We start from the raw sequence: 25,296 nt of genomic DNA, 5'->3' as shown, positions 1-25,296 counted from the left end.
TTTATGATGCAATATAATGACACAGGGATTACAGGTGTGAGCCACCATGCCTACCTAGCCTTTCCTTACGATTTTTTGTTTGTTTCACTTTGTTTGTTTGACTTTGCTGAGACAGAATTTTGCTCTATACCCCCAACTGACCTAGTTACTTGCTATTTAGCCCAGGATGGTTTCAAACTCCAAGGAGTCACCTTGCCTCTACTTCCTGAATGCTGAGATTATAGGACCCCATTACAAACTCCAACCAGCCTTTACGGTTTTAACTTGCCCTTCCCGGACGTCTAATGAGAGCGTACATCCTGCCATGTCTACCCCATCTGTACATCTTCCATGACATAGCTGGCTGCTCTGTCCTTTACCCGTTCTCTACTTAGAGATCATGTTGTCTGAGACCAGGTTCATACACCCCAGGTTTGGCCTGGGGCTCGCAGTAATCCTCTTCCCTCAGAATCCCAAGAGCTGAGGTTACATACATGTGGTACCATCTTTGTCTTTTGTTTGGGTTTCTTTGGGACGTGGTCTCCTGTAGCCTAAAATAAATAGCACTGGACTCGGTAGACAGACGAGCCCTGAGCTTCTGATTGTCCAGCCTCTACGTTCCTAGTGCTGGGAATTCATATATGGTTTTGGATTCCAGTACAATAAACTCTTTCAAACTTGTCCATGTTCTGGTGAGTCAGTGTGACCTAGTGGTAGCTGGTTCCAGAGCAAAAACAGGCTCTCCTGCTGCCTAGCTAGGTGACCTTTGAAAGTGAGGCTTTCCCCTCACTTGAAAATAGAGTTTGGAAGACTAAATTACTTACTGATTGAAAAATGCCCCAATCAGGGACACTCCTTTAATCTCAGCACTCGGGGGTGGGGGGGGGGGAAGCAGGTGAATCTCTGTGAGTTCCAGGCCAGCCAGTTCTATGCAGTGAGACCCTGTCTCAGTTAATAAACAAAGGAAAAGTAGAAACCCAGCAAACCCTAGAATTCCTTTCCTGAAAGAACTTAAAAAACTTCCTGTTCAGGCAACAAGCCAACTTTGGCATTGGGCAATTGGGCAGTTTTGTCTCAGCTATGACTCAGGGACCTGGGCTCCTCAATTTTCCTCTCATCTTCTTGTGCCATTGTCCTCTAGGTTTAGGGGGATCTTTTTAATTATCTGAGGGGAAAAGGAGAGGGAAGTGCGACATGTTTGAGAATTTTCTCTGGCAGAAGCACCGCTGGTTCCCACAGTCCACCATCTGAACGCACCCACACCACACCGGCCCAAGTAACTGCTACTGGGGAAGTTAGGAAACGCATGCTGTCTACCCAGGAGGAAAGTAAGCGCGCAGGGCGGGCGCTGTGTGGCTGTGTGGCGGGAAATGCTGCTCAGTCCTGCGTCATCACAGCGGGGGCGGGGAAGGGGGACTGAGACTGGGTGGCAGTCCTTACAGAATAGGAAGTAGAGGTGACAAGTTAAGGTCCAGGCAGCAGGTAGCATGCAGGGTTCAGGCCAGGTGTGGCCAGCAGAAGAGAAATGTAAATGCCTCAGTCTAGGCTCGTTTTGAAGACATCTTTCTTCTCTCGGTTTTCCAAATGGTGACTGCTCCTGGTGAACACTTCCTGTCAACGAATCGTTCTTTTGAACCTCCATTAATAACTCCTAGTTGACTGTCGGTTTTCCAGTTAAGTTATTAGATTATTTATACCTAATGAAAACTCCCTCCTCTTGGGCCTGAGGAAATAGATGGCTCAGTGGGTAAAGTGCTCACCGTGCAATTGTGAGGCTGTGAGTTCAAGTCCCCAGAATCCACATAAAGGCAGCACACACATCTGTAGTTCCACGGTTTCTATGGTGAGTTGAGAGGCGGAGACAGGATTACCAGAATCTTGAAGCCCAGTAAGTCTAGCTTATGCAGCAGTGAATAAAAAACCATCTTTTTTTTTTTTAGAAATAATATTTTTTTTACTGTCTTTTTTTAAATTTTTTTTTATTAACTTGAGTATTTCTTATATACATTTCAAGTGTTATTCCCTTTCCCGGTTTCCGGACAAACATCACCCTCCCCCCTCCCCTTCCTTATGGGTGTTCCCCTCCCAAACCTCCCCCCATTGCCACCCTCCCCCCATAGTCAAGTTCACTGGGGGTTCAGTCTTAGCAGGACCCAGGGCTTCCCCTTCCACTGGTGCACTTACTAGGATATTCATTGCTACCTATGGGGTCAGAGTCCAGGGTCAGTCCATGTATAGTCTTTAGGTAGTGGCTTAGTCCCTGGAAGCTCTGGTTGCTTGACATTGTTGTACTTTTGGGGTCTCGAGCACCTTCAAGCTCTTCCAGTTCTTTCTCTGATTCCTTCAACGGGGGACCTATCCTCAGTTCAGTGGTTTGCTGCTGGCATTCGCCTCTGTATTTGCTGTATTCTGGCTGTGTCTCTCAGGAGCGATCTACATCCGGCTCCTGTCGGTCTGCACTTCTTTGCTTCATCCATCTTGTCTAATTGGGTGGCTGTATATGTATGGGCCACATGTGGGGCAGGCTCTGAATGGGTGTTCCTTCAGTCTCTGTTTTAATCTTTGCCTCTCCCTTCCCTGCCAAGGGTATTCTTTTTCCTCATTTAAAGAAGGAGTGAAGCATTCACTTTTTGATCATCCGTCTTGAGTTTCCTTTGTTCAAGGGATCTAGGGTAATTCAAGCATTTGGGCTAATAGCCACTTATCAATGAGTGCATACCATGTAATGTCTTTCTGTGATTGGGTTAGCTCACTCAGGATGATATTTTCCAGTTCCAACCATTTGCCTACGAATTTCATAAACTCGTTGTTTTTGATAGCTGAGTAATATTCCATTGTGTAGATGTACCACATTTTCTGTATCCATTCCTCTGTTGAAGGGCATCTGGGTTCTTTCCAGTTTCTGGCTATTATAAATAAGGCTGCGATGAACATAGTGGAGCATGTGTCTCTTTTATATGTTGAGGCATCTTTTGGGTATATGCCCAAGAGAGGTATGGCTGGATCCTCAGGCAGTTCAATGTCCAATTTTCTGAGGAACATCCAGACTGATTTCCAGAATGGTTTTACCAGTCTGCAATCCCACCAACAATGGAGGAGTGTTCCTCTTTCTCCACATCCTCGCCAGCATCTGCTGTCACCTGAGTTTTTGATCTTAGCCATTCTCACTGGTGTGAGGTGAAATCTCAGGGTTGTTTTGATTTGCATTTCCTTTATGACTAAAGATGTTGAACATTTCTTTAGGTGTTTCTCAGCCATTCGGCATTCCTCAGCTGTGAATTCTTTGTTTAGCTCTGAACCCCATTTTTAATAGGGTTATTTGTTTCCCTGTGGTCTAACTTCTTGAGTTCTTTGTATATTTTGGATATAAGGCCTCTATCTGTTATAGGATTGGTAAAGATCTTTTCCCAATCTGTTGGTTGCCGTTTTGTCCTAACCACAGTGTCCTTTGCCTTACAGAAGCTTTGCAGTTTTATGAGATCCCATTTGTCGATTCTTGATCTTAGAGCATAAGCCATTGGTGTTTTGTTCAGGAAATTTTTTCCAGTGCCCATGTGTTCCAGATGCTTCCCTAGTTTTTCTTCTATTAGTTTGAGTGTGTCTGGTTTGATGTGGAGGTCCTTGATCCACTTGGACTTAAGCTTTGTACAGGGTGATAAGCATGGATCGACCTGCATTCTTCTACATGTTGCCCTCCAGTTGAACCAGCACCATTTGCTGAAAATGCTATCTTTTTTCCATTGGATGGTTTTGGCTCCTTTGTCAAAAATCAAGTGACCATAGGTGTGTGGGTTCATTTCTGGGTCTTCAATTCTATTCCATTGGTCTATCTGTCTGTCTCTGTACCAATACCATGCAGTTTTTATCACTATTGCTCTGTAATACTGCTTGAGTTCAGGGATAGTGATTCCCCCTGAAGTCCTTTTATTGTTGGGGATAGTTTTAGCTATCCTGGGTTTTTTGTTATTCCAGATGAATTTGCAAATTGTTCTGTCTAACTCTTTGAAGAATTGGGTTGGTATTTTGATGGGGATTGCATTGAATCTGTAGATTGCTTTTGGTAAAATGGCCATATAAAAAACCATCTTAGTAAGGTGGGAGGCAAAGACCTGAGGTTGCCCTCTGACCTCCACCTGTGACCTTTGCCCGAACTCACACTTGCATTAGTCACATACAGGAAAGTTCTCCTCTTCCACCAGTAAAGAGAGAGAGGGTTTGTGCATTGTTCAGGCTAGCCTTGAACTTGGAGACTTCCTGCTTCAGCATCCAAGCAGGTGGGCGACGGGTGTGTCAGTGTACTCAACTTCTTGGTCTATTTTTAGTATCTGTATCTCTGAATTATTAGCTACATCTTTTTTTTTTTTTTTTTTTTGGTTCTTTTTTTCGGAGCTGGGGACCGAACCCAGGGCCTTGCGCTTCCTAGGTAAGCGCTCTACCACTGAGCTAAATCCCCAGCCCCTATTAGCTACATCTTGACTCGATATGAGTAATAGCAATGATAGCGGGTGGAGGCCAGGTGTAAGGGAAATGTAGCCGACGTTGTGGTTCATGATGCCTTCACTGTTGCTCTGACTTTTACTAAAGCAGAAATAACTCTGGAGTTTTGCCCCCTCCCCTTTGGGAGCAGAGCCTAAGGTAGGCTAGATAGCCTAGGCTAGCTTTGACTTTGTGATCCTCCTGTCTCAGTCCCCATAGGCACAGACTACTATAGACTGGCTTGGGGTTTCTCTGTGTAGCCCGGGATGTCCCAGTACTTGTTTTGTAGACCAGGCTAGCCTCAAACTCAGAGATCCACTGGCCTCTCTGCCTCCTAAGTGCGAGGACAAACACGTGTGCCACCACTTCTGTGCTCAGATTTTTCACTCTTTTGATCTGCTAATGTGATAAGTTTTACTTTTTTGCATTCCCAATGCTTATCTTCTGCTTATTCTTTTTTTTTTTTTTTTTTTTTTTTTTTTGGTTCTTTTTTTTGGAGCTGGGGACCGAACCCAGGGCCTTGCGCTTTCTAGGTAAGCGCTCTACCACTGAGCTAAATCCCCAGCCCCATGCCACGGGATCTTAATACTAAGGTTTACTGAGGGCTTGTCACATCTGTGTGAGCAAGTTTAAATCATTTCACTTAATCATGTTTTATTATATTCTGGTCCTCCCTCTCTATGTATGTAGGGTTCTGTTCTTAGTGCTATGTAGCGTTCTGATTTACAAGTGCCTAGGTAGTGTTGATGATAGTCTATATAATAAACTCTTTTTAGAATTAATGTATAAACACTTAAGAAATTCCAGGTGTAGGAGGCTGAGGCAGAAGGATAATTGCAAATTTGAAGTCAGCCTAGTATATTTAGCCAATTCTAGTCCAGACACTGTCTCCAAAACCCAAAATCTGATTCTAGAATCAATGTCCACTCCATAGGTGATGGACTTTAGTCTCCTACACGAATAGAAACCTAAACTCAATTCTGCGTCCAAGCAAATGAACTTTTGCGGTAGCCTACGGTTTCTCTGGCATGGTAAATCATCTTTAACTACTGCAGAGATAGCTGGCATGTTTGATAAAACAGAACTTACCCAAAGCACGGAGGGAAATGAAACTCTTCTCTATGTTTGAATTTCCCTGATATGATCACCTAATGGCTGGCAGTCCCCGCCTTCCAGCTCCTGCTATACCCTTAAAAAAAGAAAAAGGAAGCCTCGTGAGTTTTTGGGGCCATCCTTGCACGGGGGCCATGCTAATTTTCTCCATATTGTGCCAATATTAGCATATGTGCTGCTGAGGTGACCACTATGCCTTTTTTTTTTTTTCAGCATTAGGGGGTGAACTTGGAGCTTCTAACACGCTAAGTGAGTGTTCCACTGCAGAGGAATACTTACAGGGGAGAATCAGTTAGCCCTATAATTTTTCTAGATAATGTTCTTGGCACACTCTGCGGCTATCCAAAGCTGTTAGAAACTCCGAAAGGCAGCTCTGCAGGGCTGTTACCCTCCTTTTCCTGGAGCCAAAGTGGATGGTTCTTCTGGCTGGCACTTTCCTGGGGAAGAACACACCCAGAGAACGAGAATCTTCTGATTTCTCAGATGGGCTTCATGTGATGTACCAAAGCCTTCAGAAACAGTGGTCGAACGGAAACATGCTGTGGTACCTTGGGCAGTTTTTGCTTTCCTTGTTTTTGTTTTTAGAATTGGCATCTTTTGGAGTCTAGGATGCCCCCCAACCCCCAAACCACTAAACAGCTAAATATGAACTCTCTCTCTCTCTCTCTCTCTCTCTCTCTCTCTCCTCTCTTCCTCCTCCTATTCCTTTTGGCTTGATTTTTCAAGACAGGGTTTCTCTGTGTAGCCCTGGCTATCTTAGACTCACTCTAGAGCAGGCTGGGCTTGAGCTCACAGAGATCGACCTGCCACTGTCCTTGAGTGCTGGGATGATAGGGATGTGCTAACAAGCATAGTGTACGCTAAGCCCCCACACCCAGGCTTCCTGCACTCTAGGCAAGCACTCTAACCTGACTAGCTACATTCCACAGTCCAATTTCCTTTATTCCTATTTTCTACAGAATGAGAATAATACAAGATGTTTGAAATACCTTTCATCTGAGTCATTATGACCTCATTGTTCTTAAGGTTAGTACTGGCAACATGCTAAGAGATTTTCAAATTTAATTTTTGTACCTTCTTATTTCTATCTTTTGTAGTGCTGGGGACTTAAACTTGGGGCCCCCAGTATGTTAGGCATGTGTCTGCCATGAGTCACCTCCCAAGCCCTTTTTTATTTTGATTAAGAAATTATTGTAAACTGGGTGGTGGTAAAGGTAGTAAGTGCCTTTAATCCCAGGACTCACTCTGGAGGCAGAGGCGGGAACATCTCTGAGTTTGACGCCAGCCTGATCTACAGAGTGAACTGCAAGACAGCCAGGGTTGCACAGAGGAAAAAAATGAGAAAAGATACATACATATATACGTACATACATACATTATGGTACTCTTTTTTTAAAAGATTTATTATATATGAGTACACTGTAGCTGTCTTCAGACACACCAGAAGACATCAGATCTCATTACAGATGGTTGTGAGCCACTATGTGGTTGCTGGGATTTGAACTCAGGAACTCTGGAAGAGCAGTCAGTGCTCTTAACCTCTGAGCCATCTCTCCAGCCCTATGGTATTCTTTTTTTTTTTTTTTTTTTTTTTTGGTTCTTTTTTTCGGAGCTGGGGACTGAACCCAGGGCCTTGCGCTTCCTAGGTAAGCGCTCTACCACTGAGCTAAATCCCCAGCCCCGGTATTCTTTATTGAAAATATTATTGTGTGTGGATACCACTGTACAATGTAAGGGTCAGAGGACAACTTTAGGTTGTTATTTCCTCCCAGCTGTTTATGGGTTCCAGGGACTGAATTCAGGTCCCCAGGCTTGCATAACAAACACCTTACCTACTGAGCATTTCACCGGCCCAGCCCTTGGTTGAGGCAGGACCTTATTTTGTAGACTAGGTTAGCCTCAAACTCATGACCCCCTGCCTGGCCTCCCTGAGTACAGGGAATGCACTACTACACTTTATCATGTTTTGTGTGTGGGGTGGAGGAAGGGGATGCTGGGATGCTGTTGTTATTGGTGGTGTTTCTTTTGAGTCTTATGATATAGCTCGGGTGGGGTGGGGAGGGCCTGGAAATAAGTATGTAGACCAGGCTGATCTTGAACTCACAGAAGCACGTGACACTATGCATGGCCAGGTTCTGTTTTTATAAAATTATTTTTAAAACTTTCCCTGATATTTGATATGTCTTAAATATTTGATTCCTTAGTTCTTCAAGTCAAATACGTATCATTATTTTCTGTGCAGGTTCTCTAACTAAGCAGGATCAGACCACCAGGCGTGGCACACGCCTTGGATCTCAGCATTTGGAGGCATCAATAGGCAGATCTCTGTGAGTTCGAGGCCAGCCTTGTCTACATAGTTCCAGTCTAGCCAAGGGTATATGTATAGTGAGGTCACATCTCAAAACAAACAAACAACAAATAGGGAGACAGTTTATTGTGGGATAGGAGTAAAAGCTTACCTTTTAGAATACAAGGTGAGAGAAAAGCATATGTACCTAGTAGAAGACAAAACCACCTCTCCTACCAGAAAGTTCTAGAACACAAAGTAAGTATATTTATGATGGAACTGAACTTAAATAATAAGGGAGAAGGGTTTTCATGGTACCTTCCACGTTTCTACCTTGACTACCTATTTCTCATGGGGGCTCTGTAAATAGAGCAGGAAGCAAGTGATTGCTCAGTTAAAGGTTAGAGCGAAAAGTGACTGAACTCTGGTCAGAGCCGCCAGGAAAGTGGGAAAGAGGTTGTCTAGAAAACCTGCTATGGGGCACACTCAACAGAGTCAGTGTGGGATGCCTTCAAAGACAAGCAGAGGGTCGGTGAAGACCCACACACACACACACACACACACACACACAGGCAAACACTCATGTCCAAAACATCTCTGGGTTCGGTCCCTAGCTCCGAAAAAAAGAACCAAAAAAAAAAAACAAAAAAAACAAACAAACAAACAAATACATCTGTTTTTTAAGTTAAAAAAAAATTGGGGGAGGTCGATATTTGTACTTGGCTTGGGAAAGATACTTGGTCAGGTAGGTGAACTAGATTCTGAAGGCCAGGAGTGTAAGGGCTTTTTGGTAATATCTAGAAATGATCACAAAGTTGAAGTATCTCATAGCTCTGCTGAACACCATGAGTAGGTGGGCACTTGGCTGGGTGGGTTGGCTGGGTGGGGAGGTTACCTGAAGAAAGGGAAGAGTAGAAAACAGATTTGACTAACGGGCAGATATCAACTTCAGGACATTCTCAATTCCCATTTCTGGAAACAATTCAATAATAATAATAATAATAATAATAATATCTTTATTACTAATTTTTGAGACAAAGGCTCACTCTGTAGCCCAGCCTGCCTTTGAATTCGCACAATCCACCTGCCTAAGGAGGCTAGGATTGTAGGCAGGAGCCACCACAGTCCATAGTGCGGTATTTCTGCTCCCTCCTCACTCCATTTCTGCTAATGCTGTTGCTGCTATTCTAGACTCCCAGGCCTGAAATCTTGGCATTGTCACTTTTCTCCTTCCCTTAGCATGCTGTCACCTACACACAGTCATACGTGGGCAAAGTTTAATTGACAGAGAAGGCACAGATAAACAATAACACTTGCGGTGACACATCATAATAAAAGCTATGCAGTCTCCCTTCTTTTTTTTTTTTTTTTTTTTTTTCCGGAGCTGGGGACCGAACCCAGGGCCTTGCGCTTGCTAGGCAAGCGCTCTACCACTGAGCTAAATCTCCAACCCTGCAGTCTCCCTTCTGCAAAGAGTCAGGGCCTGCCATCAGTTGCAGAGTACAACTTTAGGGAGTGAGAGCCCACAAGGGAGAGCTGTGGTAGGCTCCTTTTGTGATTGGGCTTCTACCTCCTCTCTGCCCAGTAGTTTCCCTGCCTCAAAGGCTCTGCCCGGATGGATCCAGTACCTTCTACTCCCAGACTCATCTTGATAATGTCAGTTTTTTTTTTTTTTTAAAGATTTATTTATTCTATAAGTACACTTGTAGTTGTTTTCAGACACACCAGAAGAGGGCATCAGATCTCATTACAGATGGTTGTGAGCCACCATGTGGTTGCTGGGATTTGAACTCAGGACCTCTGGAAGAGCAGTCAGTGCTCTTAACCACTGAGCCATCTCTCCAGCCCCGATAATGTCAGTTTTGAAAGTCACTTATCGTAAGGCTTCAGGAAGCTGAAACAGGGTCCTCAAGAAAAAAGCAGACCCTGGAGGAGCTCATGTTCAGTGAGAATAGGGACAGCTACTGTACTCGGGGTGGGGAAGGGTGGTGGGGGAGCAGATTTGGGAAAGGCTTCCCTGAGGAGAGATGAGGGAAGAGATAGCAGGGAGCTCGCAAACACCAGGGCGAGGCTGGACCTGACTGAGACTGGGGTAGAGAGAATGCCTTGGAGTGAGTGGGCTGAGGACTTCCAGCGCAGAGTGTATTGGATGTGTCAGGAGTCAGAATCAAGGGCAGTTTGAGTAGCAAGAGGAGGAAGTAGAGAGGGTAGGTAAAGACGCCACAAATACAGAGAATGGGGAAGGGATCATGGAACTCCTCCTGAAAGTATGAGTTGAAAAGGAGGATAAAAGCCCTTAGCCCTCCCCTCCCCTGTGAAACAGACCTGCACTGGTTCAGAGCCTGGGGCATCGGTCCGAGGTGAAGCTGCTGTTTAGAGATAGGTGATTGATGGGAGCAGGATCCCTTCAGGGTCTGAGGAGACAGAATCTAATCAGGGTTTTGCCCTAATGGTTTTGTGCCTTTATAATCGTCCCCTGACTGTATGCATGCCATCTTGCATGTGTATGATCGCATAGGCCGAACAACTCTAAGCTGAAAATCTAAAGTTTGAACGTATGAATCTAGAGCATGGATGTGACCACACAAGTGGGGAAAAAGTCCCACATCTGATTTCACGAGACGGGCAACAATCAAATACCAAATACCTGAAAGCTGTTTGCATTAACTGCTTACAAAATGTGAATGGCAATAGAAACCAGCATTAAGCATCTGAAAGTATTACTCTTTCAGACTCTAAACTGGGTCTTTTGCCGGTGTAAATTTATGTAACTACCATAAATTTAGTTAAGTCAGGGGCCCAAACTAGGTCTCAGCAGGTTAAAATAAAGGTATAGAAGGGGCATCAACCTTTTGGACCTTGTTAGGGGATAATCTTGACCCTTCTGGCTTCTAGAGACAACCACACTGGCTGGGGGATGTAGCCCAGTTGTGGAGACCTTGACTAGAGATAACCGCATTCCTTGGCTTTTGACCCAGTTTCTTCATCCCAAACCAGCAGTGCCACATGCCTCTGACTTTTGTGCAATCATCTTCTGCTCTTTCTAACCACAGTCAGGGACTGGGCGAGAGCTCAGCAGCAAGTGTTCACCTCCATGTGTTAGGCTCTGGGTTCCCCTACCCCCAAAGGAGTGCATTAAAAAAAAAAAAGCATAGTTGGTAAGTGTCTACTTTTTTTTTTTCTTTTTTTTTCAGAGCTGGGGACCGAACCCAGGGCCTTGAGCTTGCTAGGCAAGCGCTCTACCACTGAGCTAAATCCCCAACCCCAATAAGTGTCTACTTTTAAGAACTCCTGAAGTTAGGTTAGATGCAACCGGGGAATCTGCCTACCTCAAGGCCCTTAACCTTAATTACATTTGGAGTTTCTTGCATAAACTAACATAGAGACACAGACACCTCTGCGGGGCTTTACTCTGCCCACCACACCAGAACTACGTGTGAGATTCTTATTTTAAGGGTGGCAGTTTGAGGCAGGCAAAATATTTAACATTGGAAGGTTTGGAGCTGGAGAGATGGCTCAGTGGTTAGAGCACGTGCTGTTCTTTCAGAGGATCCATATGAGGTTCCCAGCACCCATACATTACCAGCAGTCATCTGTGACCCCATCTCTAATGGCTCTGACACCCCCTTCTGGCTTCCACAGGCACTGATCGAAAGTGGCACACATACACACATGCAGGCAAACACTCATGTGCAAAACAAATACATCTGTTTTTTAAGTAAAAAAAAAAAATTGGGGGAGGTCAATATTTGTATTTGGCTTGGGAAAGATACTTGGTCAGATAGGTGAACTAGATTCTGAAGGCCAAGAGTGTAAGGGTTTCAAAGTGGAAGAAAAGTGGCCAACTGGTAGCTTGAGGTAAAACTTTCCTTTCAGCCTGTAAAGAGAAATATAGCCGAAAAAAATAAGTCCCAACTGTGCTAAGGAAGTAAGAGAGACAAGCATTTGAACCAAACATTAAGACAATAGAAATCACATGGGGGGCAAGACTCCCAGGTTCTAGAGAGGATACTAGTAACCAACATAAAAGGGAGAAAACCCTAAGTGTTTTCATTTACAGGAGCTTGTGGAATTAGCATGCTTCTTGTGGAATTCTTAGGATTTTCAAACTATTCCGGGCTGGCAGCTGATTTGTGCTCTGCCTCGGTACCCTGTCGTCTCTGGATGTATGTGATGCCACATGAGTGCACTTTTTGTAAAGCCAGATGGCCAGTTCTCGATGTTAAAATAGCATTTCCTGGCAATCCAATTCCAAGTATAGAAGCCAAACGGTAAGAGATGCTATCCTAACTCTGAATCCTTTCAGAAACAGGATAGAGACAGTAGTACTCTCCCCCGTGGGTATTGAGTACCGGCTGTATTCCAGGCATTGTCCTGAATATATTTTTTAGTTAAAAATCAAGTAGTAGTAGTTTCAATGATCCCTGCTTGTGGACTGTAGCACGAACACAAAGGGGGAAATAAAAGAACAACCATACCCTAATATTCTCTACTCCACTAACAAATTAGTCAGTAAATGCCTTGTCAGATATTAGTGAACCCGTAAAACGCTGGTTTGCCACTGATTAAAGGGAACTCTGTCATCCATCTTTAAAGCCACTGATTTATTCCTTGTATATCTGGATAACAACAGATTTGGCTGAACATAGTAACAATTTATCCTGTAAGGTACAATCAGCAAAGATAATGCAGGTAGGTTTTAGGTGTATGATCTACATTCTATCTCCACATTAGGATGAAAGCAGGTGTTCACCTGACTCTGCATCGAATAATGTAATAATCAAATTAAATTTCTGTTTTGTATGCCTATCTATCCACGGATCCAACAAATATGTGCCAAGTCCTTGTCATAGAGGGAGCAAGGCTCTGTGCGATACCCATAACACAGGTCTTTACATTTTTATAAATTTATCATTTATGTATATTTATATAAGATATCTATGTTTTCATAAAATTCTGTTTTTATAAAAATTACTTTTTATAGTTCTAAACCTATTTAACTTTTATCTCCTATCATAAAGGAGAACATTACTGTCAGTCACCTGTCTGTCTTCCACTCTTCAATCTTTACAATCTTTCCACTCATTCTTCTCCAGTGAAGTCTGCCTTCAGCTCTCTCTGCTAGACACCGTCTGTCTGCCCAGAGGCAACCAATGTTTTCTAGATTATTCTTCCAGCTGCGTCATAGCGTTAGCGTTTAGATTTGTGTACCTGAGTGTTTCACCTGCATGTTTGTATGTGTCTCGAGTGAATGCCCATGAAGGTCAGAAGGAGGCATCAGATCCCTTGGAACTGTAGCTATGATTATAAGAAACCATGTGGGTCCTGGGAATGGAACCCGAGCCCTGTGCACGAGCAGTAGTTGCCCTCCCTATAGCCCTTAGATGTATTTTAATACCAAGCAAGTATGTAAGGATATTAAGCCATAAAAATGTTCACGTACCGTTTGTTCTTCAGCTTCTGCACTTTTTAATACCCCATCACTAGCCATTGTATACATGTAGCACAATTTATGTAATTGTTGACATTTCCAACAATTAAATATTCACATTGAGATGTCTGTGGAATATCTTCCTACACATGGAATTTCTAGCATGTCTGTGATCTTACGTAGATTTTTTTTTTTTTGTCTATTTTCCCCTCTATAGAAATTTGTTTTCCCACAGACTTATCAAGATGGTAGTGGCCTTTACTATACAAGATGAGAACTGCTTAGTGTAGTCCCAGCCTGAATTTCTCTTATTCTCGGGGGATTGAGAGTGTTTAAAAAGCCAGTTGTATTTCTACTCTGTTCCCCTTGGGTGATTGTAAGAATTCTTCACCTAGTAGGGAAACCCGTCTACAAGTTGCAAATATTTTTTCCCAGTTTGATTTTTGTATTTCACCCTTGTGTAACTGCTGTCATGCAAATCTTGTAATTTTTACTTTATGGAATCAAATACTGTGAATTTTGTGCTTCATGTCATGTTTAGGCTTCCCTCATTCACAGGTAACTTGAAAAAACTCTATGGTTTCCTGTAGCATTTTCATGGTGAATAAAATTCTTTGTAATAGTTTTACTTTAAATGTACTTATTTTTACTTTACTTCTTGTGTGTATATGATGCATGGATTAACATGTGCCATGGTGTACATGTGGAGGTCAGAGGGCTACCAGGATTCAATTCAGGTCATGGTCTTGTTTGGCAATCATTTTGTCCAGTGAACCATTTTGCAGGCCCCATTAACAACCATCCTTAATAGCACATTCTAGGTTGTCTTGAACATAGAATCAAGTTCCTTGTTTCAATTTCTATCTGAGCTTAAATAGCAAATCTTTGTTTTTCTTTGTTTGTTTTGTTTTGTTTTTCAAGATAGGGTTTCTCAGTCCAGGAAGTAGTGTTGTAAGCCACACTGGCCTCAAACTCACAGAGCTGTGCCCACCTCTGCCTCTGGTATTAAAGGCATGTGCCATCACTGCTGCTGGGCTTGAATAGCAAATAAGTACACAATAGGAGTAGGGCGTGTGGTTTTGGACGTAAGGACAGAAGGATGGCATCTATACTTCCAGATTCAGATGCTGGTGTACTAACTACACCTACCTTCTCCAGCCTCAGTGGCTTCATTTGCAAAATCAAAAGACAAAAATCTCTACTAAGCTTGAGATGAAAATGATATGATTGGTTTAAAGCCTGCAGCATACGCATTTACAAAAACATGAACTATTAAGTGCCATAGACAATTGTTCGTTTACTAACATCCTATACCTCCTAATCCGAATGCGAGAAGGCTGCATCACAATATGAATTCCCTGCTGTGATAGCTCACCCCTTTAAGCCCAGCACCCACCCCCAGCCCCAACCCTTCAGCAGAGGCAGTCAGATCTCTGTGAGTTTGTGGCCAGCCTATCCTACAGAGCAAGTTCCAGGAAAGCCATGGCTCTGATACACAGAGAAACGCTGTCTCAACCAACCACCCACCCAACCAACGTATCAGTATTTTTCAAACCCTCACAGGTGGTTCTACCGGGCAGCAGAGGTCTAGAACATAACTATGCTCTGCATTGATCCTTACGTCATCGAAGGCCCCCAGTCTGCTGTGTAAATAATGGCTCCAGACCTCTGAGGCCTGACTAGAGACTAGCTGGGAGATCGTCCTGATCCACAGGCAGAGGACAAGAGATCTTTCATAGGCTTTTCTAACCTTAAAGCCCACCTCCAGTGACACAGTTCCTCCAACAAGGTCACACCTTCTAATCTTTCTAATCTTTTCAGAGTGCCAGTCCCTGGAGAATAAGCATTCAAATACAGGAGCCTGCAGGAGGTTGGGGTGGGGTGGGGTGGGGGCATTCTCATTCTAATGACCACAAGAAAACAAACTTTTGCATATGATAATTTTAATTTTCTAAGCTTACATAATTCTGAAATAACATCTACTAACAGTCACAAATCGAATACATATAACCCAGAAAATAAGTATACTGAAAATTGAGTATAATAGTATTTTGGTAAAATAACAAAATACTTTCATGGCATAGTAAAATAATTTAAATAGTCAATATTTGTATTTATAATAAAAATATACTTGCTTTTTAAATTTAAAATGATATTTACTTATTGGGGTGGGGAACACAAAAGAGGTCAAAGGAAAATTTATGGGAGATCCATAAATGTGGATCTGGAAATGGAACCTAGGTAATCAGGTGTGGTGACAAGTGTCTTAACCACAGAACCATTTGCCTGCCTACCTTAACTATTTTTTTTGATAATTTTAACAATTTTTAAAATGTAGCAAACAGTTAAGTTGTAAATTAGAATTATTCAGAGAGTTTGATCCATTCTAGCTTACCAATTATTTTGGCTTTTGGATTTTATGTATACCATGCTAATATAGACGTCAGGCTAGGGGCTTAGCATGCTTACACACACACACACACCACACACTACCACACACCTTGTAAATTAAAATTTCTTCTTTCTCCTCTTTTAAGCGACTATGTTGTAGGCTCTATTAATAATGACTCCTTAGAGAATTCTCACTTACTATTCTGTACATTACTCGGAGGTCAATTTAAAACACCAAATCTTTGTGTGTACTTTCTGAAAAGTATACAGGCTTAAGTATATACTTGCCACTGGGAGACTTCTAAGCTTCTGTGACTATGCTCATATAGAAAGGTGTATGCATAATACTACTAGTGGTTTTTAAGTGCCATAGAATAGACTTTTGCCAAATTTTGTTTTGCTAGTTTTATAATCTGCTAAAAGTTTATAACTGGTAAAAAGACTTTAAACATTTCCCCCCAAGTACAAATAGCTATAGGACATCCCAGTTTTTAAAATCATTTCATAGTAGTAGTAATTAGAAAAAAAAAGTAACATTTTATTGGATGACTATTCTTCAGGAATACTTTTGGACTCATTCTTACATGTTAATTTGCAAGTAAGCAAATAGAGTGACGGCAAAAGGGATTAAAAACTAGTGAACATTCTGAATGATTTCTTTTTTTTTTTGGTTCTTTTTTTCGGAGCTGGGGACCGAACCCAGGGCCTTGCGCTTGCTAGGCAAGCGCTCTACCACTGAGCTAAATCCCCAACCCCTATGATTTCTAATTTAAAATATAATTTTCAATTCAAAAGTCCCAAGTCTTATAAGAATTAAAATTGTTTTAATTTATGAAAGTTACCTATATGGGAAAATTGTTTTATGAGACATTTCAGTGGTAAATTCAACATCATTAAGATTCTAATTGAACTAAACACTGACCTTAAAGTTACTTATAGATTATAAGTTACTTACACTTTTTAAAAATTCTGTGTTTAGTTTTAAATATGTGGGGGAATCATATAAATGTGATGACATTTCAAACTTTTGCCTTTTCCTGAGCTATCAAACTCTTTGAATTGTAAGTATTAAGACAGACTGGTGTCAAGAAAGGTACTTTCTTTCAAGATGGATGTTTACGCATGCAAAATACTTTGAGAGTTTTAGCAACTTCGTTTCTTATTCTTCCCTTCTTCAAAACGCAATTTAAATCGGAACCGGAGTCCCCTTTGCAGTTCAAAAGCTGAGCGCTGGTGGCCCATTGGAAAAGATGAAGGCTTTACTTTGTCAGCCAAGTGTTTAAGGAACACTAGCGCTTTCCCTAGATCTTCTGGCCGATAATCTCAAACATGGAGGATGCTTCTGATTCTTCACGAGGGGTTGCTCCATTAATTAATAATGTAGCTCTCCCAGGCTCTTCGCCCTCTCTTCCTGTATCAGTGACAGGCTGTAAAAGTCATCCAGTAGCCAATAAAAAGGTAGAAGCGAGAAGCGAAAAGCTCCTCCCCACAGCTCTTCCTCCTTCAGAGCCGAAAGTAGCTCAGAAACTTCCCGGGAGCGCGGAGAGGCGGGGAAGTGCCGGCGGGACGCGATCCCCGCGCAGAGCCGGGCAGTGGCAACGCGAGCGGCGGCGGCTGGGAGAGACTCCGGGGCGGGGCGGGCCGGGCCCTCGCGGCGTTCCTCGTGGGAAGGTGCGGCGGCGGGCAAGTGCTCGCAGGTGAGGGGCTCTCCAGCCGGCGTCCGGGGGAACCGGGAACAAAGCGCGGCGGCACCCGGGGTCCGTGGCCGCCTAGCTCCAGAGCGCCTAACTCCGAGCACATTGCGAGTCCCCGGACCGGCGGTGCGGCGGCGGCGGCGGCCCGGAGCGGCGCTTGGGGGAGGGAGCCGCCGCACGCCCGCCGCGGGGCGTCCGCCCCATTGTGAGGCGCCCGCGGGGCGCGCTGGGGCCGCGGCCGCCCGACAGACTCCGCACCCCGGCGGGGAGGAGGACCGGACTCGTCTGTCACACAAAAGGCAGCCGAGCCGCCCCGGAGCTCTCCGACCTTACCGGCTTTCCTTTCCCTCCAATTTGCTAGGGACGCGGGTGGACGTGCGCAGCCGAGAGATGCCGCTGCTTCACCGAAAGCCGTTCGTGAGGCAGAAGCCGCCGGGGGACCTGCGGCCGGACGAGGAAGTTTTCTACTGTAAAGTCACCAACGAGATCTTCCGCCACTACGAGTAAGGCCGGCGCCGGGGCAGCGGGGACGGCCGCCCCCGCGCCCTTTTGTCTGTCTGTCTCCTCTTTCTCTCCGGGGCTCGTGACGGGTGGCCGGGCCGCCCCTCCCCCGCGCTCCGTGACCGCGTGGGGCGGCGGGCAGCGGGCGGCGGGGCCCGCGGAGGCCGGCGACCGCTCAGAGCCACCGCGCTCGCCGGCGGGCGGAAACTCCCCGCCTCGCCCCTCCCCGCCGCGGCCGCACGCGCTCGGCCGCCGGTTCCGGGATCCCCGCCGGGTCAGCCGCGCGCCGCCGCGGTCCCGCAGCCCCGAGAGGGAATCTCTGACCCCGAGGGCAGGAAACGGCCGGCCCCGGACTGGGTTTTCGCGGCCGTGCGTGGCTTCTGACGTTTAGGGTTGGTGGTGGTGGCGGTGGCGGTGGTAGGTGGCTGCCAGGGCTGAGGTGGGGACAGGGGCAGGAGTAGATGCTGGCCCGGCAGAGGGGCGAGGGGTTACTTCGCTGGCCAAGAGGACGGGGCCGGGGGCGTTGGGGTACTGGTGTCGCGAGCGGCGGCCTCGCGTCCCGCGCCGCCTAGGCCTGGGAGTGTGCGACGAGAGCCGCGCTCTGTCACCGCCTCTTCTTGGTGACTAACTCCCGTCCCTGGGGAACTCGGCGTCTCCGCCCCCGGGAGACCGGCGAGGAAGAAGTCGGGCCGAGCGTGGGGAAAGGAGTGGGAGACAGCTGACGCCCCTGGTTTTCCTTTCGAGTAACCTAGAGCTCGGCAGTGGGAGTTGGGGGGGGGGGCGTTAGACAAGTTCAACTCCAGCTTCAGCTTGCCCCCCCCCCACTCCCTCCTCTGGCGCATGTGGGCCGCCTGACATGTGCCACTGCTTTTGTTTTGATAAGAACCCGAAGCTGCTGCACATGTAGCTTCAACTCCCAAGTTTTTAGGTCATTGCTCGGTGTATCTAAGAGTTTCCGTGGCTCAGTGACACGAAGCAGCGACCCATGTTTAAATAGGGACTCTTAAGTGAGAACCCGAGTTGATCCGTCACAGGAACAGCCTGGACACCCCCCCCCCCCTTTTCGTTCTTTATCCTCCACGCAGACTCTTTGTGGCTTAGAAACAGTATGTTAATAGCAACCAAATAGGTTGTGTGTAGGAGGATTTCTTGAGTGTGGGGGCCTGGGAGAAAGGCCTGATCCAGGGAGGTCTTTAGGCACTCTCTACAGCCACCTGAGAGAAAAGAGTAGTGAGTTGCAAGTAATCCCCACCCTCACCTCCACCCCATCTTCAGCTCCCTAGAAGGGGTTACAGGTAAACATGTTATATACCTAGAGAAGTAGATAGTACTTTTCATCAAACAGTACCTTTAAGTAGGAGTACACATCTCACTGGACTCCTGTACAGACTTGTTTTATTACCTTGACTGCACTCTTGTAACTTCTTAGGTGGATTTGAGTTGAGTGACTGTGCAAGGATAATGTCTTCATCTAATGTTTAAGCTAAAATCTTTAGGAACATTTCTGATAGTTTTTTAATTTAAGAGTACCAAGAACATAGTTAACAGGCTTACACCCAAAACTCTTCCTTGGTTTTACGTAGGCAATCTTTTGAAAAGTCTCTCCTGGCATGGTACTCAAGAGGCTGAAAGTTCAAGGCCAGCCTGGGGGGGGGGGGCACAGAATGAGTTTTAGGCCAGTCTGGATTACAAAGTGAAGACCCCAGGTTCAACACAAACAATGCCTTCCAATCCAAACTTCAAAAGGAGACTGCCATCACTGTAGAGGGCAAGGTAGACTTGACTTTTATCCCCTGTGAATTAAAAACCCTTTGGTGTCCTTTGGTTCCTGGGATGAATTATTCTAATCATGGAGAAGTCTGAAATGCTGAAATATTTTTCACATTCCAACATGAAAAGTGAGGAATTGTATGTTTTGTAGTCTTAGGATATTAAAACATTTAAAGATAGCTTAAAACAAAACAAAACAAAACAAAAAAAACCCTCTGTACCCCTCCCCTCCAGTATTTGAGGTTTTGGAAGTTTAAGAGAGATGATTAATTTGGTAACATACTTGATCATTTGCCTTAAGCAAAATTGCATCATGTTCTTAGATATTTAATTCTTATGATTTTTGGATTGGTAATAAAATACGAGACTGTCATTTATTTAGCTGCATTAATTTATTTTGAATTATCTTCCCATTCCTTTAATTGGTAAAAAGTTATCTTTCCAAAACTGCATTTAGGGTGAATGGTATATAATATAGATAATAGAGAAACAAAAAGAAAGCTATTTTAACTTGCATCTTAAATTGGTTTGTGCAATTTGAAGTTTACCTTTTATATTAAAAATCTTGTATTTATCTGAGTGTTTATCTATGCTCACCCAGTTACTTCAGCTTCCTTTTTATTTCTTGAGTGCAAATTTCTAGCCTTCCCTCCCAGCCTTGCTCACTTCCCAAGAAACCTCTAACTTACTGGTTAGTTTGTCAGAAACTTCTTCATTGCTAGATAGTGTTCTGTCTGCCTCCTCTTGCCGAACTGTGGTCCTGATTGCCTTCTGAGGAGAGTGCTTGATTCTCAACTATTCCAGCTCATTTTCTCTAAGACTCTATGTTCTTTAAGAGAGAGACTGTGACCAGGATGGATTGTCAGTGATTACAGTATTAAGTTCCTCTGTTTCAATGGTTTGGACTGCATGTTTCTGAACTAATTGCTAACCTGTTTGACCTGCTTTCTGAAAGCCTACTACAAATGGCACATTAAGTATAGGCAAAGATACATATTAAAGAACGTAGTTTAGGTTCAAGGCAGGTAAAGATTTATACTATGATTTTGATTGGCTCAGAATTTTTATTTTTGGTCGTAAATTGTTGAGAGAGAGAGCTCTTAATACTAGAACTTATACATCTTAAGTATAATTTCTTTTTTTAAGATTTATTTATTTATTATATTATATACACTGTATACTATAGCTGTCTTCAGAAACACCAGAAGAGGCATTGGATCCTATTACAGATGGTTGTGAGCCACCATGTGGTTGCTGGGATTTGAACTCAGGTCCTCTGGAAGAGCAGTCAGTGCTCTTAACCGCTGAGCTATCTCTCCAGTCCCAAGTATAATTTCTTAATGATTTCTTGTATTATCTAGTGATTTAATATCTGACTTTTTTTTTCTGTTTGGAATTGAAATTCCACATCTCTGATTTCACCTCACACTAGTAGGCAATCCAGCTTGCTTCAACCCAGATCAAGTGAAATTTACAATGAAGAGTTTCCCATGGAAGAGATTTGACTAGCTTATAGTACATTGTGTTTCGTTGCTTGTTCACTCTTTCTTTTGAATTCAGCCCTTTTTATGAATGAGGAAGGGTTGGGATGTTGATTTAGCTCCAGGATTGAAATTGTAATCACATATTTAGCACTTGTTGGCACTAGAATTTTAATTCACATTTCTAAGGCCCTCTACTTTATATGCTTCTTGCTGTTTACTGTCACATGTTGCCTCTATGAAGAATTAATTCTTCCCGTTGCCAAAGTTTGTAGAAATATGCACAAAGGAGCTAGAATTACAAGCTATTCAAGGTAGCTTCCTAGGTTTTTGTAGATGGCAACTGCTCTCTGGTGTCAGCTCAGGATTGACCTTTACTACACCCCTCAGTGATTAGGCTCTAGGTAGTAAGTAGAGAAATCAGAACGCCATTTGCTTGAGAATGACAAGGTTTTGCTGTGTAGCCCAAGCTGGCTAGGAACCTGAGATCCTCTTGAGTGCTGAGATTATAGGAATGTGCCACCACACCTGGTGTCATCCATTTGTCGTGGGGTAAAATGCTTTTCATACCAGCCAGTTTCCACATTGATGACAGGATACACAAAATCTCGTTGTAGTCAAAAGCCGTGTGATGAGCATGCATTCTTCAAGGCAATGTAGAGAATCTTTCAAACTAGTGTCTTCAAACTGGGTGCATTCAGCTCCTTTTTGAGAATAAGTTGGCCACATGTCCCTGATTGTTGAGCCCATAGTCTTTTTTTCCAGTGTAGAGCAGAGATTCCTAAATGTTTTCAGCTTTCTTTCTTGTCTCCCCACCCCTTTCTCTCTCCCTCTCTCCCTCTCTCCCTCTCTCCCTCTCTCCCTCTCTCCCTCTCTCTCTTTGAGACAGGGTTTCTTTGAACCAGTCTGGCCTTGGACAGAAATCTTCCTGTCTCCACAAGCCCAATTCTCAGCTTTATCTTATACTTAGCAGGCTATACTGTGTTTTTTTTTTTTTTTTAATGCATAGCTTTCATCAGTCAAAATATGTGTATCAGTAGTTGTAGTGTAATGGTCCACCCCAAACAAAGTTAATGGATTGAAATAATATCCCATTCTGTCTCTCTCTGTTGTGTGATTTCTCAGTTGTTTTGCTGGCATCCTCTGGGCTCATTCACTTAACTATGTTCAATTGGAGGCAAAGCTGATCTTTTCGTAAAGTAAGAAATGAACCGATGCATGTGCGGGACTCTGAAGGGTGACTTTTCTCATCTTAAGATGGTATCTTGAGGCGCTTTGGGACAAGAGAGAGCTGTGAGGTCTCAGTGTCATCTTTGTTCTATTGATGAAACAATGACCACTCGAGATTCAAGGGATGATGGGCTTAGACTACTTGTCTAAGAAAGTCATTGCTGACTGGAGAAATCTATTAGCAGTTAAGAGCACTGGTTGCTTTCTAGAAGACCTGGGTTCAATTCCCAGTGCTTACGTTGGTGTTCACAACTGTCCGTAACTTTAGTTCCAGGCAATCCAATGCCCTCTTCTGGTCTCCATGGGTACCAGGCACATACATGGTGCATTAGGCATACATGGCAAGCAAAACATTCACATTTTATATATATTTTTTCCTCCCTCACCCCCCCTCCCCCAGAGCTGAGGACTGAGCTCAGGATCTTGCTTGCACTTGCTAAGCAAGCACTCTACCACTGAGTTTAATCCCCAACTCCATATTTTTTTTTAAATAAAGCTGTAATTCAAAGGCATCTGTACACCTTTGGCTTTCTTTGTCAACAGATTGGGTTTTAGGGTATTTATTATAATCTGATGTTATTAATCAACGTACAGTGAAAGTTGGGCTGGCGAGATCACTTAGCACTTGCAGTGCAGATCAGAGGCCCCGAGTTTGTTTGCATCCTGGGAGCCACAGAGGAAGGAAAGAACTGACCTCCACAAACGCTCCATGTGGCCCTCGTGTGCTTGCACTCCCAACACACAGTGCATGCTCCGTGGACAGACTTCGTTGCTTGCTTTATCCTATCTGTAGTGACTTAAGCTCTGTGTCTTTTAAAGCTTTGTTGTTCCTCTGCTTGCCCTCAAGAGGTTGCCAGGACAGACGTCCTCAGATACTTACGCTAATTAATTCCTACTCTTCTTCCCAGTGCTCAACCTTGTCTTATGTGTACCTTTAACATTGTTTCTTTACTGTCCTGGTGATCCTCTAGGACAGTGGCTTTCAACCTGTGGGTCATGACCCCTTTGGGGATCAAATGACTCTTTCACAGGGGTAGCTGAAGACCATTAGAAAGCACAGATATTTACATCAGAATTCATAACAGTAGCAAAATTACAGTTGTAAGGTAGCAAGGAAAATACATTTATGGTTGGGGTCAGCACAACATGAGGACCTATGTTGTGAGGGCCACAGCATCAGGAAGGTTGAGAAGCACTGTCTTAGGATCTTTGCACATAAGATCCTGAACAATAGGGGTTGGGGATTTAGCTCAGTGGTAGAGTGCTTGCCTAGAAAGCGCAAGGCCCTGAGCGGTCCCCAGCTCCAGAAAAAAAAAAAAAAAAAAGATCCTGAACAATAAAAAATATCTATCAAAAATGAGTGCACATATCCTATAGGCATTTGTTCAGAATTATCTTACTTAATTTTTTTTAACATAAACTGTTTATGAAACATAACCCCATTTTATAGAAGGGGGAACTGGGTTCAGAGAGATTATGTAACTTACCCAAAGAAAAGTGATAAAGCTAGACTTAGACATTTCCTCTCTTCCTCTTTCTAAATGCACATAAATGAATGTGGGGAGCCAGGCATGGTGCTGCATGCCTTTAGTCCTAGCACTTGGAAGCAGAAGTGGTGGTTCTCAGAGTTCAAGGCTAGCCAGGCTCTGTTACATAGAGAAACCCTGCCCTGAAAAACCAAGGGGGGGGGAGGGAGGGAAGGAGGGAGGGGGAGGGAGAGAGAGAGAGAGAGAGAGAGAGAGAGAGAGAGAGAGAGAGAGAGAGAGAGAGAGGCAGGCAGACATTTTTCTTTGGAGAGACTTTGAAAATGCTGAGGTAATTTGCCTTCTTAGTGAGAAATGTCTGCAACATAACATTGTAAGTCCCATCTATTCCTATGAGGCCAGCATAGTGGAAACATGGCAGAGGAAGCTGATGACTGTTTGCTGGGAACTGAGGAAGCCCTCAGACAGGAGAGTATGTAAGGTGGATCCTGAAGGACATGTGGTGGGCCAGAAAGATTCTAGGTAAGAGACGAAAAGACCCATATAAAGCAAGGGAAAGTATATTAAAAACAACACTGAAGTATGCATTTGAGTCTTACTTAAAATTGTCTTGTTCACACCCATTAGTTTAAAGTAAGGACTTCCACACCCGGCCCTGGTGTGTTTACCTTTGCCAAATTCTCTTAAGATTTCCAAGCTCATTACTGCCGTTCTCAGCTCTACAGCACCAGCAGGTTTTAGGCAGCACTGAACAAATGCAAAACACAATTTTATTAGTGTGGCTTTTAAAAACTGGACCCTGAGTTTGTTTGTTTAAAACATTCCTGGTTGTTTATAAATGAGCATAAAAATAAATTTTTCACCCTGCTGGTATCTTTATAATATACGGCATGTTAATCCTGCCATGCCATGGTCTGATCTGCACTTCTGACCCTCTGAGGGAAGAAAATTATTAGTAATTTTCCAGCCTTCCAGTATTGGCCACCTTTTAAAATTTATAAGCTCTACTTTTCACCCTTTGTGCATCATGGACTATTTTAAATTATAAATTCTAATTTTTAGCATGTCTAATCTTTTTTGTCGGCAGGGGTGGGTTGGAGGGCAGTGCTAGTAGATTGTTGTGGCATTTACCACATTCACATCTGGCTAGTAAAGTCTCAGTCCTCAGGTAAAGAACTCTGTCTATTATCTGAGTTGCGTGTGATGTTCCACTAGGCTCTTAGTTTTCCTGATCCCTAACAAATCAACATCCTGTTGTGCTTCGTTTCTTATCTTGGCTTGTTTACTAGAATTAGTAGACTCTGGAATATGTTTTTAGGAAGGATTTTTACCTTGTACTCAGACTCTTGTCTTATGAAACAATGGTAAAGAGGAAAGGCCGTCCGTCGTATGTTTTGGGTTTGAAGGAGCAGATAACAAATATTTTAGACATTCTGGTCACAGTGTCTCCCACACTTGA

At 43.9% G+C, this 25,296-nt stretch overlaps 2 protein-coding genes and 1 non-coding gene across 8 annotated transcripts in view; 1 reads left to right on the top strand and 2 right to left on the bottom strand.

Moving 5' to 3' along the window:
- Nucleotides 1–5,651: 5,651 nt before the first annotated feature.
- On the bottom strand, nucleotides 5,652–5,759 carry LOC120093303 (U6 spliceosomal RNA). Its single transcript, XR_015623656.1, has one exon. It is a non-coding gene; the product is annotated as a U6 spliceosomal RNA (small nuclear RNA).
- A 9,453-nt stretch (nucleotides 5,760–15,212) lies between these two features.
- Nucleotides 15,213–17,700, bottom strand: LOC148005248 (uncharacterized; the record flags this gene model as incomplete). The annotated part of the gene is made up of 1 exon (XM_087554995.1): nucleotides 15,213–17,700. A coding segment is annotated over one exon (651 nt), but the record flags the coding sequence as incomplete, so codon positions are not given.
- Nucleotides 17,200–25,296, top strand: part of Baz1a (bromodomain adjacent to zinc finger domain, 1A) — a 93,176-nt gene continuing 85,079 nt past the window's right edge. For 5 of the 6 annotated variants that reach the window (XM_087553199.1, XM_087553198.1, XM_087553197.1 and 2 more), the window contains exons 1-2: nucleotides 17,200–17,374; nucleotides 17,733–17,874. Coding sequence is in view for 4 of the 6 variants with exons in the window: in XM_087553197.1 (XP_087409323.1) it covers nucleotides 17,762–17,874 (113 nt within the window). In the remaining 2 variants the exon portion in view is untranslated. 6 annotated transcript variants of the gene reach the window in all.

Source organism: Rattus norvegicus, chromosome 6 (assembly GCF_021556685.1).
Source record: "Rattus norvegicus strain SHRSP/BbbUtx chromosome 6, alternate assembly SHRSP_T2T, whole genome shotgun sequence".
Taxonomy (NCBI): Eukaryota; Metazoa; Chordata; class Mammalia; order Rodentia; family Muridae; genus Rattus; species Rattus norvegicus.
Note: the sequence above shows the minus strand (reverse complement) of the source record. Positions and strands in the feature narration are given on the sequence as shown.